Below are 16,303 nucleotides of genomic sequence, written 5' to 3'. Positions count from 1 at the left end.
GCGCGTCCGGCGCTGCTGCTGTGACTATGCAGGGGGCAGGAAAGAGCGGTTCCCCTGGTAACAGCGATACAGATCGCCGCTATAGGGAGCCGCGCTCTTTCCTGCACTGTGCATCGTCACAGCAGCAGCGCCGGGCGCGCTGCTGTAATACGCTCTGAAACTTCAGAAGGGGAATGCGGATTAGGAAGCGGCCGCTGCCTAAACAGGTAATAGCAGCGGCGGCCGCGGGGGGAACGGGGAGCGGGGGGAGCGGTATACTGGGGCACTACTTACCTATACTGGGCAGGGCCGGGCCGAGGCATAGGCTGGAGAGGCTCCAGCCTCAGGGCGCAGTGTAGGAGGGGGCGCACAATTCATTCAGTTGTCATTCCTAATTGTGTATGAAGCAGAAAGAAATAAGAAAAGGGGATACATAGCAGTGACTGCAAGCCAGATAACTAGAGATTAAGGTGTTGGGGAGGTTGTGGGCCCTGTGGTGCCTCTTAGTCTAATAGCAATCAGTGTGTGACGGATGGGGTGGGAGGGATGGAGGGGCGCACTTTGGTGTCTCAGCCTTGGGTGCTGGAGGACCTTGTCCCAGCTCTGATACTGGGGCACTACCTACCTATACTGGGCACGATACTGGCTAAACTGGGCACTTTACTAGCCATGCTGGGGCACTATACTAGCCATACTGGGGCACTATACTAGCTAAACTGGGCACTATACTAGCCATACTGGGGCACTATACTAGCTAAACTGGGCACTATACTAGCTAAACTGGGCACTATACTACCTATACTGGGCACTATACTAGCTATACTGAGGCACTACCTACCCATACTGGGCGCTATACTGGGCACTATACTGGCTAAACTGGGCACTTTACAAGCCATACTGGGGCACTATACTAGCCATACTGGGGCACTATATACTAGCTAAACTGGGCACTATACTAGCTAAACTGGGCACTATACTAGCTAAACTGGGTACTATACTAGCTATACTGAGGCACTACCTACCCATACTGGGCGCTATACTAGGCACTATACTGGCTATACTGGGCACTATACTGGCTATACTGGGCACTTTACTAGCTATACTGGGCACTATACTAGCTATACTGGACACTACCTACCTATACTGGGAACTTTACTAGCTATACTGGGCACTATACTAGCTATACTGAGGCACTACCTACCCATACTGGGCACTATACTAGCTATACTGGGACACACTGGGGGGCTGCACCAATCCAGCATTTCCTACCCCCGGCTTATATGGGGGTCAATCATTTTTCCCTGTTTTTTCAGGGAAAAGTTGGGGGGTCGGCTTATATGCGGGTCGGCTTATATGCGAGTATATACGGTACTAGAAACGGAGAAAGCTCAGTTTCGGCAGTTTGCTAATGTCTACTAAATTAAATGTATCTGACAAAGGAATGTAAACAAAAGATAATGTTATCACCCCTTCTGATGTGGCCAGATGCTGCCCACTGAAGCAAGGAGCTTTCCACTGAAGAACAGTGTTCTGTGTTTAACTATTTGAATGCTGCTCTGCTACAATTTTATTTATTTATTTTTTGAGGTAGTAGATTTTATGCTGTAAATAATATTTTAGAGCACAGAGGAAATGCTGAGTTTCATACCACATTAATAATAAAGGACACCTATGTCCGGCCATACACCTAATTCTGCTGTACTGCAGCTGGTATCTCTTGTACTACCAGTCGTTTTGATATGCAGTTTTCACTGACGTTGCATCTCATTGAAGTTCTTTTATTTATTTTTTTGCCTTGCAACAGAGTGGCCTTTTTCCCGCTACACATCGGGGACCATGTCTTCATAGAGGAGGACTGTGTGGTGAATGCAGCACAGATTGGATCCTATGTACATATAGGCAAGAACTGCGTCATTGTAAGTAACACATATTACAAGAGGAGTATTGATCTGCTGACTGATCCTGTGCTTCTTATGTCTGATTTACCTGTCCTCTGTGTTTCAGGGCAGAAGGTGTGTCTTAAAGGATTGCTGCAAGATTTTGGATAACACAGTTTTGCCTCCTGAAACTGTGGTTCCCCCCTTTACTGTGTTTTCTGGCTGCCCTGGTGAGTTTAGTCCGTGTACTGGTAGATCTACCTAATAGTGCCATTTACATCCTGAAAAATACTGTGTGCGAGAATGTCAGTTATTCATAAGGCAACATAACTATACTTAAAGCACACCTTTAAACAATGCACATTGCCTGGCTGTCCTGCTGAGCCCATTGTCTCATACTTTTAACCATAGATCCTGAACAAGCATGCAAATCAGGTGTTTCTGACTGAAGTCTGACTAGGTTAGCAACATGCTTGATTTTGGGCTGGTTCAGACGGGCATTTTTGTGGCGTTTAACGCAGCGTTTCAGACGCAGCGTTTTTTGGGATCTACCGCCGTCCCCATTCAAGTGAATGGGAGCGTTTAGAGCTGGCTTGTGCAGGCTTTCATAAAAGCCTGGCAGTAGATCCCAGCGTTGCGTCTAGTCTCAAAAGCAACATGCTGCTTTCAGAGGCAGTAAACGCAAGGAAACAATAGCAGAGACCAGAACTGCTAGCCTTGAACGCTTTTCAAAAGCCTTTAAAAGCTAGCTTTTAAACGCTGGCGTTTAAACGCTGGCGTTTGAACGCAATGCCAAGCAAAAGCTCAGCAGACGCCCGTGTGAACCAGCCCTTAGGTGTGTGATTCAGACACTACTGCAGCCAAAGAGATCAGCAGGACTGCCAAGAAACTGGTATTGTTTCAAAGGAAAAGAACAGGGAAACCTCCATTTACCTCTCAGGTCAGTTGTCCTAGAGAATTTCCTGTACGGCATAGCTGACTCTTCACAGATTAGGTACACTTTAAAACTAGTTTTACATGTCTCCATGCCCTCACTTTAGCCCTACTGCACTTTTCCCAGCAGCAGTGCAGTTGGGAGGGGTTTATGTTGTCTCTTGCACCAAGTGTCTAGACAGAAAGAGGGGGAATTCAGTTGGGGATGTTAAAGAGGAACTGTAGTGAAAATAACAAAACATAATGAATAAAATAGCTTATTTTTTTTTACAATATTGATTTATAGATTATTTAGTCAGTGTTTGCCCATTGTAAAATCTTTCCTCTCTCTGATTTACATTCCGAAGTTTATCACTGGTGGTGACCTCTTTAGTTCTGCCAGGTGATTTGTACGGAATGTTTGTTACTGGGAGTTCTATGCACAGAGGGAGATATTGCTTGCTTGGCAGTTTGAAAAAGCTGTTATTTCCCACAATGCAATGAGGTTCACAGACAGCAAACTGTCAGGACTTTGGTCATGACATCACTCTGTGGTAGGGGTTTCACCACAATATCAGCCATACTGACCCCCCTGATGGTCTATTCGAGAAAAAGTAAAGATTTCTCGAGGGAACGGGGGCATCAGCTACTGACTGGGATTAAATTCAATCCTTGGTTTAAGTGCCACTTCAAGGTTAGGTGGGATAGTACATTTGGTAAAGACTGGAGGTCCTGGAGGACTTGCTAAATCCTGTATCACAGAAGATGCTTTTACTGAGACCACAGCTGATAACCCACCAGAATAGCATAGCACTGTTGCATGAAAATGATCCATATGCCAGCTATGCATGCTCTACACATAGGATGCGTGTTCTGCAGTTTGAAAAACCTTATTCTAAAGGTGGACATATATTAGTCAATCAGTCACCAGATCAACCATTAGATGGATTCCTGTTTGATTGAATCTGATCAGAGAGGGATCTATTGGCTGGCCACACACTGCACAGGGATTTCCAATAGATTTCAGCATGGAACCTATTGGAAATAGTCCTGCAAGTGTCTTTATGTGTAAGCCCACAAGACAGGCAAAAAGGGTTCTGGAAATGTAGGCGCACCATGCGCAGTTATAGTTAGTCAAAAGACGGAGCCCAAATTACTATAAAAACTGCGTAGTTCGACCACCAGAGTCCACAGCGGCCTGGAGGGGGAATAGTAATTACCATAGCAATTTCTATTGGGCCCTGCAGCATATTTGTCCCAAGTGATAATTTGTGTTAACTATACATTTTCCTGCGTTTCTTCACCCTGAAATATTTTGTTCGCCGATTCGCTTGCCCAGCCTCCGCTTGGTCTTCCCTATGTAATGTAATCCGGAAGGGCATATTATGCAGTAGACTATATTTTTTTGAATTGCAATTTATATTCGTTTATATCTCAAACTTTTGAACCACTTTGATTTTGAAAAGTTCTCGATCTCTCCGTATACTCGCAGGGGAATATTCTCACTCTTATCAGGAGACGGCCCAGCCAGGTTTCATTTGGCATTGTGCGAAAACTCTGACTTCACCAAAGCATCTCATAGGTTTTTAACTTGTCTGGCTGGGTCGTCTACATCAGTGTTTCTCAACATTTTATTGGTTTGTACCCCTTTTAAAACCCAGTACTCACCAAGTACCCCCTAGCATAGAAAACATTATCACAAGTACCCCTTGACAAATACTGTATTTTTTGGACTATAAGACTCACTTTTTCTCCCCCAAAAGTGGGGAAAAGAAGTCACTGCGTCTTCTAGTCCAAATACAGGGAGTTCCTGACTTGTGAACGCCTGCCAATACGACCCTTTAACCCGTAGCAATGTCGGGGACTCCCTCTACTGTGCCCATGCAGAGGAGGACATAGGGGGACACAAAGGGGCATAGAGGAGGACAGAGGCAGACACATAGGGGACATAAGGGGAACACAGGAGGACACAAGGGGGACAGAGGAGGACACAGGGAGAGATGAGGTACAAGGGGGCATAATCCACAAGATGCCCCTTCACCATGGATGCACCGGGTTTAGTGTATATTTTTTTTCCTCCTGTTTTTGTCCTCTAAACCTAGGTGCGTCTTATGGTCAGGAGCATTTTTTATGGTCTGAAAAATACTGTATATATTTAATTGTAGTACATAATTGGTTCTAAACAATTTCCAAGCATTTACTAATGCTTTTAATTAGCTAAAATACTAATTTGGTGTTATTAAAATAAGATTTATCATGTTATAAAACTCTAAATTTAGTTATTTTTGGTTAAGTATATCAAGCCCAAGTACCCCCTGGAACCATCAGACGTACCTCCTGGGGTACGTGTACCACACGTTGAGAACCTACGATCTACATGGTTTTTGGACTGATTTAATAGCGTTTGTGTTAAATGTTTTTATATACAACTGATTGATATACATGTTTATTGCCAAGGCTAAAGTAAAATATTTTGTATACACCTGTGAACCTTAAAGGATACCAGATGCGAAGAACTCTAGAGAAACATGGGGCCTCTAGTCATTTTGTCAGGCGAGAAAGTCTGTGCTGCCCCTCATGAAAATAAACATAATGCGGCCATGTTTCACCAGAAAATAATCATAATGCAGCAACGTTTCACTAGAAAATAATCGGCAAGACACCTGGGGGGACACACCATCTGGCATGGGGGGGGGGGGGGGTGGCCGTGATTTCCCCCCCCCCCCCCCATGGCTGCGGCGACTGCCTGGTCGGCTTGTTTCAATAGGCGCCGCTGCAGGGGGAGCAGGCATATATTATGCTACCTAAAAGCTATCCCCTGGGCCCTCTTCCACGTCGCCAGTCAGGATTTACTGCACAGGCGTTGACGGGGCTGCACGTGACCAACTGCATGCGCTCATGGCGGGGAGCGCTCTGCGCATGGCATGACCTCATACGCCAGCGCCTGCGCAGTAAAGCCCGACTCCGGCGACCTAGAAGAGTGTCCCTGGGGGGATTTTAGGTATGATAGTGGAGCTAGAAAGGACAACAGGGGAGCTGTGGGCATCAGGTCAGGTGATAACCATTTTTACTGTTGCATTGCTTAAGTCATTGTGAGGGAGCTCCTCCCACTATGAGTGGAGAGATTTGGTGTACCTTTTCATATCCTACCTTTTTATCAGGTGGCAAATCATATGTTTGGGGTCTAACGTTGCTCTTTGGAAAGAGTCCAGGATGCCCCATACATAGTAGTCTATTGAGAGGCAGCACCACATGTGAAGCAGCAGAAGAGACATTTCAGTGTTGGCAGTCTCCTGATCTTCTCGTGTAGCCAGCTGATTGGGTGTATTCTCCTCCTTCCTCTCCTCTCCTCCCCATTTGTGTCATACTCCACTGCCTGATGTTTGGGGTCCTCAAACGGAGACTCTTCTTGCCTTGCAGCATTCTCATCAGATAGGCAGCTGCTTGGTGTTCCGCATTCCTCTTCGAGTTCCCCAAAAGAGTCACTTTCAATAGTAGAAAGGCCCGGTCTCCATTTGAGAATTTTGTAGTATGCCGCGTCTTCCACCTCTTCAAAATCAGACTCTTCCTCATATTCCTCCTCTGCCTTGTATTCCTCCTCTTCTTCCTCTTCCCATGCGATTCTGCTCTCAGGGGTGGCTTCCTTCACATGGATGAACTTTGTTGATCCTTCTTCCATTGCAGCGGTGTCCATTGACACTGGAGTGCTATTAGTAACACACTAGAATCCTATATAATAATTTGCAAGCGTCTCTGCGTCCCATGTCCCTGTGTCCGTGCTTTTTCAGTTGTGCGCATGTGCCGGGACGCAGAGACAGAGCAGAGAGCTGGGGGAATGACACACAGCTTGCCGAGAGCAGGAGAGGACGGGGCCAGGAAGGGTGGGCGCCATATGCACAGCTTTGGAGGAAGTGTGGCAGGGAGTGCAAATGGGCCTTAGGCCTAGTATCAGACGCAGGAAAGGTTTTTGCTGCAGCCTCGTCAACTGTCAAAAATAACTGACACTCCTAAGCTGAGCTCCTCCCAGCAGCTTATGCCATAACATCATTATAACTGCCAGTCTTATGCCAAGTACTCAGATGATGTAAACACAAATGGGAAGGTGCCTTTATAGGGCTACCATCATTTGTATTGCAACAAGTGCACATTAATTGTAAGCCTAAGGTGTACAGTAAAGTGTCTGATGTCCAAAACTAATCTGAAAGCTCTAGACAAAATAACACACAAACAGGTAGAGAAAAAAAAGGCTACAGCCTTGTTTATTGGGGTTTTGGTCTATTGTTAAACCGTATACCCAAACCAAACTTTATTTCATTGAACCAAGTGATCATTAATCATAAGATCACACCAAAGAGAGAATCCTGAACTAGAAACTATTAAGCTATGTCCACCAAACCTGTGACATTTCCCATCAGGGCTGGATCAGACTTAGCACTTTTTCAGCGCTTTGCTGATCACCAGCGATCAGCAAAGCGCTGCTGCCAATGTATCCCTATGGTTACATTCACACTGCAGCGCCTTTGCAATTGCAAACGCGGAGCACGCAACGTCTTTGGGGCGATTGCGCTGTGATTCTCATTCTAATGAACGGGAATCACAAGTGCCGAGTGTGAACTAGCCCTTACAACTGACCTAAGAGGGATATGGAGAGTGCCATATTTATTTCCTTTTAAACAATGCGCCTTGCCTGTTTGTCAATTAACGCTGCCGGGACTTTTGCAGGAGCAGGGTGAGCAGCTTTTTGGCTTTACCCTGCAGCTCAATTACATGAATGCATAAACCTACTCCCATGTGCAATGTTGAAGGCTTACCTCTCACACATCGGCATGAATCCTGTGGTCAATACAGGCACCTGTACCACCGGCGCGTGTAGTAACATCACTACATGCGTCTGTACCACGTGGCACAGGTGCTCACCGGGACACCGGGCACCAGAGGAGGCCAGGATTCATGCCTACATGACAGGTGAGCCTTCAACATGGCACTGGGAGACATGTATACACTTGAGGGGGGGGGGGGGCAGGAGCACCAGCTGGAGGTCCATCATGATATGGAACGCCATTACCATGCACACATACATATGCACGCTGCACTTTATTTGGAAGCATATCAGATTATGGACCTTTTGTAAGATTCCGTGTACTTTGCTAGCAGTTCACTCTGCCTATTGGACCGTTAGTGAGATGAGTTGTGAGACTAATTACTGTTGTCAGTATCATGCCATTTGTCATTTGCACTGACCCTAATGTGCTGTGGTTTTAATTGTTTTTATTTGCATTTTTGTATCAATAAAGGCTGTTCCATTTTGATTACTTCATTGAGTGGTGTGGTACTGTTATAGGATCTCCTTTGTGCTTCTATTCATGTGATCCTTTCTGTGCACTTCTGATTTTATTTAAAGGGCAACTGTAGTGAGAGGGATATGGAGGCTGCCATATTTATTTTCTTTTAAACAATACCAGTTGCCTGGCTATCCTACTGACCCTCTGCCTCTAATACTTTAGCCATAGACCCTGAACAAGCGTGCAGCAGATCGGGTGTTTCTGACATTATAGTCGGATCTGACAAAAATAGCTGAATGCTTGTTTCTGGTGTCATTCAGACACTGGTGCAGCCAAATAGAGTTCAAACTCCTGACTCTATCATACAAAGCCCTTCACAAGTTGTCCCCTCCATACATCTCCTCACTAATCTCTAGCTATTGTCCCTCCTGCAACCTTCGCTCCTCCCAAGAAATTCTCCTGGCCTCTAAGCTGATCACCTCCTCTCATGCTCGCATCCAGGACTTTACACGAGCATCACCCCTTATCTGGAACTCTCTTCCACAGCCTGTACGTCATGCTCCAAACCTGGACATCTTCAAGTGCACTCTTAAAACACACCTTTTCAGACAAGCTGATAACATTTTATAGCCCCTATTTACTTATCTGTTCACAATGTAATCAGAGGCAAAGGGTCACTGCCTCATCCATCCTCCACCCCCTTACCTAGTGTGTGTCCCACTACCCTTTAGATTGTAAGCTCGCAAAGGCAGGGTCCTCCTCCTAATGTTTACTGTTTTTTTCGCAATATTTGTGCTGCTTTAGTCTTTGCTGTACATTTTTGGGTTGTATCTATGTTCCCCTTGTCGTCTTATTGTGCTTTGTAAAGCGCTGCGGAATATGTTGGCGCTATGTAAATAAAAAATAATAATAGATTAGCAGGACAGCCAGGCAACTGGCATTATTTAATAGGAAATAAATATATGGCAGCCTCCATATCCCTCTCGATTCAATTGTCCTTTAATACGCAGACATTATTGTTGATTGATGGTGCTTGCCCTAATCATTTGGTTGTGCTCAGAAAGTAACAAAGCCAAACAACTAGAATAAAGATAGCAGCTTTCACCTTCTGTAACTACAGATTCAACTTTTATCCAGGTACTTTGCTATTCTATGAGTGAGTCTGACATTGAATTTGTGTTTGTTTCCATCCTCTCAGGTCTGTTCTCTGGAGAACTGCCAGAATGCACGCAGGAGCTGATGATGGACGTGACTAAGAGCTACTATCAGAAGTTCCTCCCCCTGACACAGATATAAATGGGACGCATTGTCCGCTCCTGCCACCCGTTTACATTTTTTATTTGTATGTATATATAAATATATATATTATTGTTTCCTGCATTCCATGGCTCCACCTTCCCCGCCCCTCCATGAACACTATATATTTATTGTATTCCCATCAGTCTGGCGACAGTTCTGTTCAGAAGTGTGCAGATGTCACAGAATTCCATGTGCTCTCCTCAGCCTGCCCTCCATGTCCTCAGTCTGTTGTGCCTTGCTAGGCATGCACTGCAGTAGATTAGCACTTGTCATCTGAATAAATATTGGCTTTCTGTATCACGACTCAGTTGCGTGTTCTTAACGGAGAAATACAAACATTCCAATGTTTTGCAGTGTACCTGTAGGGAAAAATAGTGCCCCAAATAGATACCTCAGTATAGGGAAGCCACTGGATAATCCAGGGACATCCCCTTTCACCTCACTGCTTTAACACTTGGAGCGCAGCCACACTGTGCATGACACCACACGGCTGGGTAGTAGCATGGGGCCATTTCTGACTAGCACAAGCGGATCTGTGCTACAGCGCAGAAGTGAGCAGTCATGCACCTGCGCAGTGCAACCTCGTCCGAGTCGCACTTCGTTGCGCATACGTGGCCAAGCCAGGTGCGCTCCCACAGCTGGGAGCGTCCTGCGTTTGTGCAATACTATTGTACTGACGCACACCACTCCCAATGACAGGACCATGACGGGCCGCGCATGCGCGATGAAGCGCAACTCAGGCAGGCTTTCGGGCAGTATTGCGAGTGACAGGAGCCATCTGGGGAGACAGCGAGGGACTTAAAGAGAAACTCCAGTGAAAATAATGTAATAAAAAAAGTTTCATTTTTACAATAATTATGTATAAATGATTTAGTCAGTGTTTGCCCTTTGTAAACAATTTTAAATTCCTGATTTACATTATGACATTTATCACATGGTGACCTTTTTACTGCTGGCAGGTGATGCAGCTGCTGCTTGCTTTTTTGGCAGTTGAAAACAGCTGTAAAAAGCTATTTCCCACACTGCAAAAAGGTTCACAGACAGGAAACTGCCAGGACCATGGTCCTCAGAGTTTCTCATGGGAGGGGTTTCACCTCAATATCAGCCATACAGAGCCCCCCGATGATCAGTTTGTGAAAATGAATAGATTTCTCATGGGGAAGGGGGTATCTGCTACTGATTGGGATGAAGTTCAATTCTTAGTCGCGGTTTCTCTTTAAGGAAGCCCCAGGTAAGTATAGAACTTGAGATGGCTGCTTTCATCTCAGCTTCATTTTAAATAAGAGGTGCCATTGCTTACTTCTTTTGAAGCCTGTTTATAGACAAAGGTCTAAAACTGCTTTCCCATAGCTTAGTAATCAAAGAACTTGAACTTTTAATCACATGACCAGAAGCACTGAGTTCACCAAGTCAGTTTCAGGCTCTGTGGGTGTGGCTGCTACTGCCTGAATTCCATCATCCAACTGTTTTCATTGCAAGGGGAAGCCACACTCTGAACTTTCTGGAAATATTGCAGCCTGTAGCACAGTCTGCAGTGTAGGAAGTGGATTGTGTGGAGAGGGGCTATAAAAAAAAATGCTACTTTGCCTAGGATGATGCTAACCAAGCAGCAGCTCCACCCACTGAGTCCCTGTACTTTGTTGCTTTTGGTCACATGATGAAAATTACAAGATAGGATGTTTGCCCCGTTCACACTCAGAACTGTAAATCCCAATCGCCTGGCGATCGTGATTTTGCATTGCTATTGTTCACAATTTTCACTGGTAATCAGTAGAGCGCAAAACACAGGCTGAAAGCACCCAAGTTAGAATGGGCCTTAAAGGGAACCTGAACTGAGTAAAATTATTTAAAATAAACACACGATGTAGCTGCAAATGTATATTACATACTTACCTTGCCACCAGTTTCTCTCAGAAGCTCACCATTTTTTCTTACAGTACTCCCTTCCTGTTCTGAAAAGATTTTGTCAGAACTGAAATATACCAGTTGCAGTTAGTTTTATATATCAGCAGCTGTCAGTTACAACTGAATGTGCAAGGTAGTGTCCATGTTTCCCTATGGCTCAAGTAGGCGACATAACAGTTTAACAGTGTGCTGACCAGGAAGCTGTTACGGGGTAATGGCCATTTCAAAATGGAAGTCAGAGAATTCCATCAATCACAGTAGACAAACAGGGCGCAGGAGAGGAGAAAGAGATTGATGAGCAGACTACATGGGAGGTAAGTATGACCTGTGTATGTTTATTTTGACTTTTTATTTTCAGTTCAGGTTCTCTTTAAGCTGCAAAAGGTGTTTATTTCAGATGAAAAGGATAACAGTTGATCACAGCAATTACTAAATTGTTATATACAATTAGGAGTCAGGAACCTTTTTAGCTGAGAGAGCCATGAATGGCACATATTTTAAAATGCAATTCCGTCAAAGCCCTTACAATGTTACCAGCTATGGGACAGTGCACATGTGCAGCAGAGGGCTCACATCCCTGTTGCCATGGTGATATGTATACAGTTGATCCTCTGGGCAGTGGAAGCGTCTAGACACATCTTCAGCTTCTCAGCAACATCAGCAATTTCCCTGAGAGCCAGAGAGGAGAAATACCCAACTAACAGCTGACTTGGGGGTTGATTCACTTTGTAGGATGAGATCCCGGCATTTTGATTGAAGTTCAAGTGACTGGCAGCCTATTGGTCCAATCTAAGTGCCAGGATCTCGTCCTACAAAGTCAATGGACCTGACAGGGTCCAGGGCGGGACAGTGGGGGAGCATGAGTAAGTTACTAGTGCACGCTTCAACAGTAGCACACCTGCCACACTAATCTGCGCTGCTTGAGCAGTAAATCGGCCCCTACTGATTTGTCTGCAGCCATCAAAAGAGCCACATCTGCCTCCCAAGCCATAGGTTCCCTACCCCTGCATTAGATTTATACCTCCAGATGGGTTTTTAGCCTTTCTGAATCACCAGCCAAAGTAAAACTGAAGCCAAAGAAAAAGCATAATAGCTGAGAAACCAGGATGCTTATAAACAGTTGTCTTTGGACTGATTTCCTGCAACATGTATACTGTTAATGTGACTAGTGAGATTTCTTGCCTGCTACAGTTGTAAGCTATGAACACTTCCTGCTCCGGCACATGATCTTTCCACCATACAAATCTATTACCAAATCACATGCATCTCCAGTTCCCATTAAAGCGGACCTGAACTCAGAACTTCATCTCTGCTCTAAAAGATAAGCAACATCATACTAACCTTTAAAGAAAAACATTTCTTGGTTACAGCTGATACAAATCCTGCAATAAATCTGCAGTTTGTCTACTTCCTGCTTTCATGGAAGCAGACGTATTGTTAACATCCTGTGTTTACAAATTAGCCTCTCTGCTTTGGTAGTCAGTTGATTGGCTAAGGCAGAGTCCCCCAACCCTGTCCTCAAGGCCCACCAACAGTACATGTTTTGCAGAAAACCGCACAGGTGAGGTTATTAGTGTCTCAGCAGAGATGTGCATTTCCACAAAACGTACTGTTGGTGGGCCTTGAGGACAGGGTTAGGAACACTGGGCTAAGGGATCAAATTACAAATTGTGATTAGATACATTAGGGAGAATTACACAGGCTAAACTCTAAATGCATACAGGGTGCATTTCTCTAGGTTTCCCTTCTGTCCTATGCAAGGTCCTTAGATTAAGCCCACATATCCCCGAATAATGCTGCAGGTATAACAGATTTTGCCTCTCTAAAGAGCCCCTTCCATCTTCTAGTTTACACATGCTTCTTCTTTGCCAGCACTCTGTACCTGTGCTCCACTGTACACCAGCACGAACACTGTGAATCCAGCGCAGGAGATTTGGGCACAGCCGGCGTCACCATAGGCTGTAATAGGAACTACGGTTGTAGCGGCGCACAGGGAGTAACTTTGGCGCAGTCAGAAGATGGAGCTGAAGTTACTTTTGAAACACAATAATTTGGCCGCCAGCAATTGCTGGAAGCCAAATTATTTCATTCCCCACCATCCATGGCAGCCTGGAGGAGGAATAGTAATTAACACGGCCCAGACTTGTGCAGCAGCAGGATCAGCCATATACCGGCTGTATCCTGCGCCCAAGTCTCCCGCTCCGATTCCTCTCGTATGTGAACAACAGCTGTGCTGAGAGATTCTAGTTACCTGGTGGACTTCTGGTTACCTGGTGAAACCCCTCACTACTGCCTGTGTGACACAGGAATACTTACACATCTGTGATTTGTTGTCTACACATGAAGTCAGTGGTCTGGACACAGATGAAAAAGAAGTGCATTGATGTGAGCAGTAATTAGACCCGATGTGTAGGTGGCAGCCAGGGATTCTCCAACATCTACAGGGGGCAAAATGTTTAATGGATAACTTTTTTTTCATTTAGTTATAGATACATGTATTATATAGGTCGATCTTTCACATACCCCCCAAAAAAATATGACCAGTGTAACTCTTCTCTAAAGTGCCCGTCGTTTGATTTAAGATAATTCACCTAGTTGCAAAATGAGGAGTGGTTGCGATAGGCTCCTCTTCCACTGTACCCGGTGCGTGGACAAAAGCTGTTTATTCACTGTACAGGAAAGCGATTTAGGAGTGATTGCATTTCAGTGTTCTAGAATCACAAAACGCAATCACTCCAAAAATGCTGCATGCACCATCAGCAAATCGCTAATTACTGGCGATCGCTACAGTGTGAACACTATCATTGACTTACAGCAGCATTTTGCTGATCGCCAGTGATCAGCAAATCGCTGAAAAATCACCCAGTGTGAACGAGCCCTGAGGGTGCTTTTCCATTGTCTGAGATCTGATCTGAAAATCTGGCCATTTTCAGATCCCAACAGCATCACGATAACCTGTTAATTAGCGGTGCTGTTTTTCCATTAGTGCCATTTGTTTTTTCCCAAATCGCAGGTGCCGGCATGCTGCGCTTTTGCTCGTCTATAAAGTATGGGAGTGCAGGAAAAATGCAGAATAATCGTAACACTGCACGATGCAGTAATTTAAACTCGTTTACATTTTTTTTCCTCCAGTCGGAAATCACAAGTGCAAACACTGCAATCCCACTGTACACCCGAGGGATGGTGGTAGAATAGGACCCTATGGCACTGCGCATTCTGCTAAAACTGCACCAGTTATGTGTGTCTGCTGATAAGGATGGTCAATTAGATGCAAATACTTTCAAGCTGATGTTGTATTATGCAATTTTTTTATGCAGCATGAACATGAACCAAACAAATTCTGCTGAGATAAACATTTGCTTGGTCCTTCTTCAAGCTGCATAAATTTGCATACAGAATTTGCATAATCCTGCATCACCTTAAAACTATTTGCATCTCAGTGACCACCCCGATCTGCTGACTCTGCATGGCTTCTCCAGTACTAGTGTTGTGCTGAGTCAGCAGTCAGCTCTCTGTACAATGTACAGAGTCTCAGTCCAAGCATATATTACAGTGTAAGCAGTCTTTCACACCTACTCCTCTCCCTGTATTCAGCCCTGTCACTAGGTTAATATTGCTTTTTTTTTTTTCTTCTTCAGTGACTCCCAACTATGCTCACTCTAAGGTTTACTTTTCACATTACTCATCATGTCGCTGGCTGGTTTTTGTTTAGTATTTGCACATGTGGCTTTGAGTAAAGGCTTTGTGAATGAACTTTATTTAATTTAGAGGCTTATTTTAATGACCTGTGTGTACTGGCACTACCTTCATGTATGGAATCCTGAGGTGAATTCTCAGCAAAGGTAAACAGAGGATAAATACTCTACCTGTACAGCTCTGTCCAAAACCTACTATACAACTAACAACTAACTGGAATTTGTCTTTCAATTAATTTCATGTCTTCCTTCACACACAAAAAAAAATCTACATTTACATTTTGAAATAAAAGATACCCACTTAAAGGATACCCGAAGTGACGTGTGACATGATGCGATAGACATGGGTATTTACAGTGCCTAGCACACAAATAGCTATGATGTGTTCCTTTTTTCTTTCACTGCCTGAGAGAGATAAATATCAGGTATGTAAGCGGTTGACTCAGCGATAAGAAATTCCAACTATAAAACACTTTCCTAGCAGAAAATGGCTTCTAAGAGCGGGCATGAGATAAAAAGGGTCAATAGTTAATACATTTTATCTCTGGCATACTTCAATGAATGTGTAATTGAGCAAAAACAATACAACAGATAAAACTTAAAAAGTAGATTTAAACAGAAAATAAAACTGGAATATCTTAGTCATTTTTAGGAGAAGGAAGATAGATACAATCATTTATTTCATTAGTTTATTTTCACTCCTGGTGTCCTTTAAGCCTAACTTATACATGTCCAGTGTAGTTGTGGAGAATGCATCACCCGTTTGTTACTAAATAAGTCCAAAGACAACCGTTTATAAGCATTCTGGTTTTCCAGCTATTGTGCTGTTTTTTATGGCTTCAGTTTAACTTCGGTTGGTGATTCAGAAAGGTTAAAAACCCATTTGGAGGCATAGATCTAATGGTATCCTCCAACAATTTAGTAATCACTGTGATCAACTGTTATCCTTCTCATTTGTAATAAACACTTTTGTCCATTCTAACTTGGGTGCTTTCAGCCTGTGTTTTGCACTTTACTGGTGGCTGGATGGTGTAATGGTTAAAGGCTCGGCCTCTGACAGAGGAGACCAGGGTTCAAATCTCGGCTATGCCTGTTCAGTAAGCCAGCACCTATTCAGTAGGAGACCTTGGGCCAGTCTCCGTAACACTGCTACTGCCTACAGAGCATGTCCTAGTGGCTGCAGCTCTGGCGCTTTGAGTCCGCTAGGAGAAAAGCGCGATATAAGTGTTCTGTGTTTGTTTTTCTGTGTTTGTTACTGATCCCCAGTGAAAATTGTAGCAATGCAGAATCCCAATCGCTAGGCGATTGCAGTTTGCAGTTCCGAGTGTGAACAGGGCCAAACACCCTGTCTTAC

At 44.4% G+C, this 16,303-nt stretch overlaps 2 protein-coding genes across 4 annotated transcripts in view; one reads left to right on the top strand and one right to left on the bottom strand.

Moving 5' to 3' along the window:
• DCTN5 (dynactin subunit 5) overlaps positions 1–9,646 on the top strand; it is a 31,335-nt gene extending 21,689 nt beyond the window's left edge. The window contains exons 4-6 of the mRNA XM_068244259.1: positions 1,784–1,895; positions 1,984–2,086; positions 9,249–9,646. Coding sequence (XP_068100360.1) covers positions 1,784–1,895; positions 1,984–2,086; positions 9,249–9,346 — 313 coding nt within the window. The 3' untranslated portion in view covers positions 9,347–9,646. The remainder of the gene's footprint in view (positions 1–1,783; positions 1,896–1,983; positions 2,087–9,248) is intronic.
• PALB2 (partner and localizer of BRCA2) overlaps positions 1–13,593 on the bottom strand; it is a 76,241-nt gene extending 62,648 nt beyond the window's left edge. The window contains exons 1-2 of one of the 3 annotated variants that reach the window (XM_068244253.1): positions 5,919–6,776; positions 2,790–2,963 (exon numbers count right to left, since the gene is read on the bottom strand). The gene's annotated coding sequence lies outside the window, so the exon portion shown is untranslated. Of the gene's footprint in view, positions 1–2,789; positions 2,964–5,918; positions 6,777–13,570 lie in introns of those variants that run through there. The other 2 variants (XM_068244258.1, XM_068244252.1) reach the window with 2 other exon arrangements.
• Between the last annotated feature and the right edge of the window lie 2,710 nt (positions 13,594–16,303).

This window comes from Hyperolius riggenbachi, chromosome 7, assembly GCF_040937935.1.
Source record: "Hyperolius riggenbachi isolate aHypRig1 chromosome 7, aHypRig1.pri, whole genome shotgun sequence".
In the NCBI taxonomy this organism is placed as follows: Eukaryota; Metazoa; Chordata; class Amphibia; order Anura; family Hyperoliidae; genus Hyperolius; species Hyperolius riggenbachi.
This window is presented reverse-complemented; position numbering and strand designations above follow the sequence as displayed.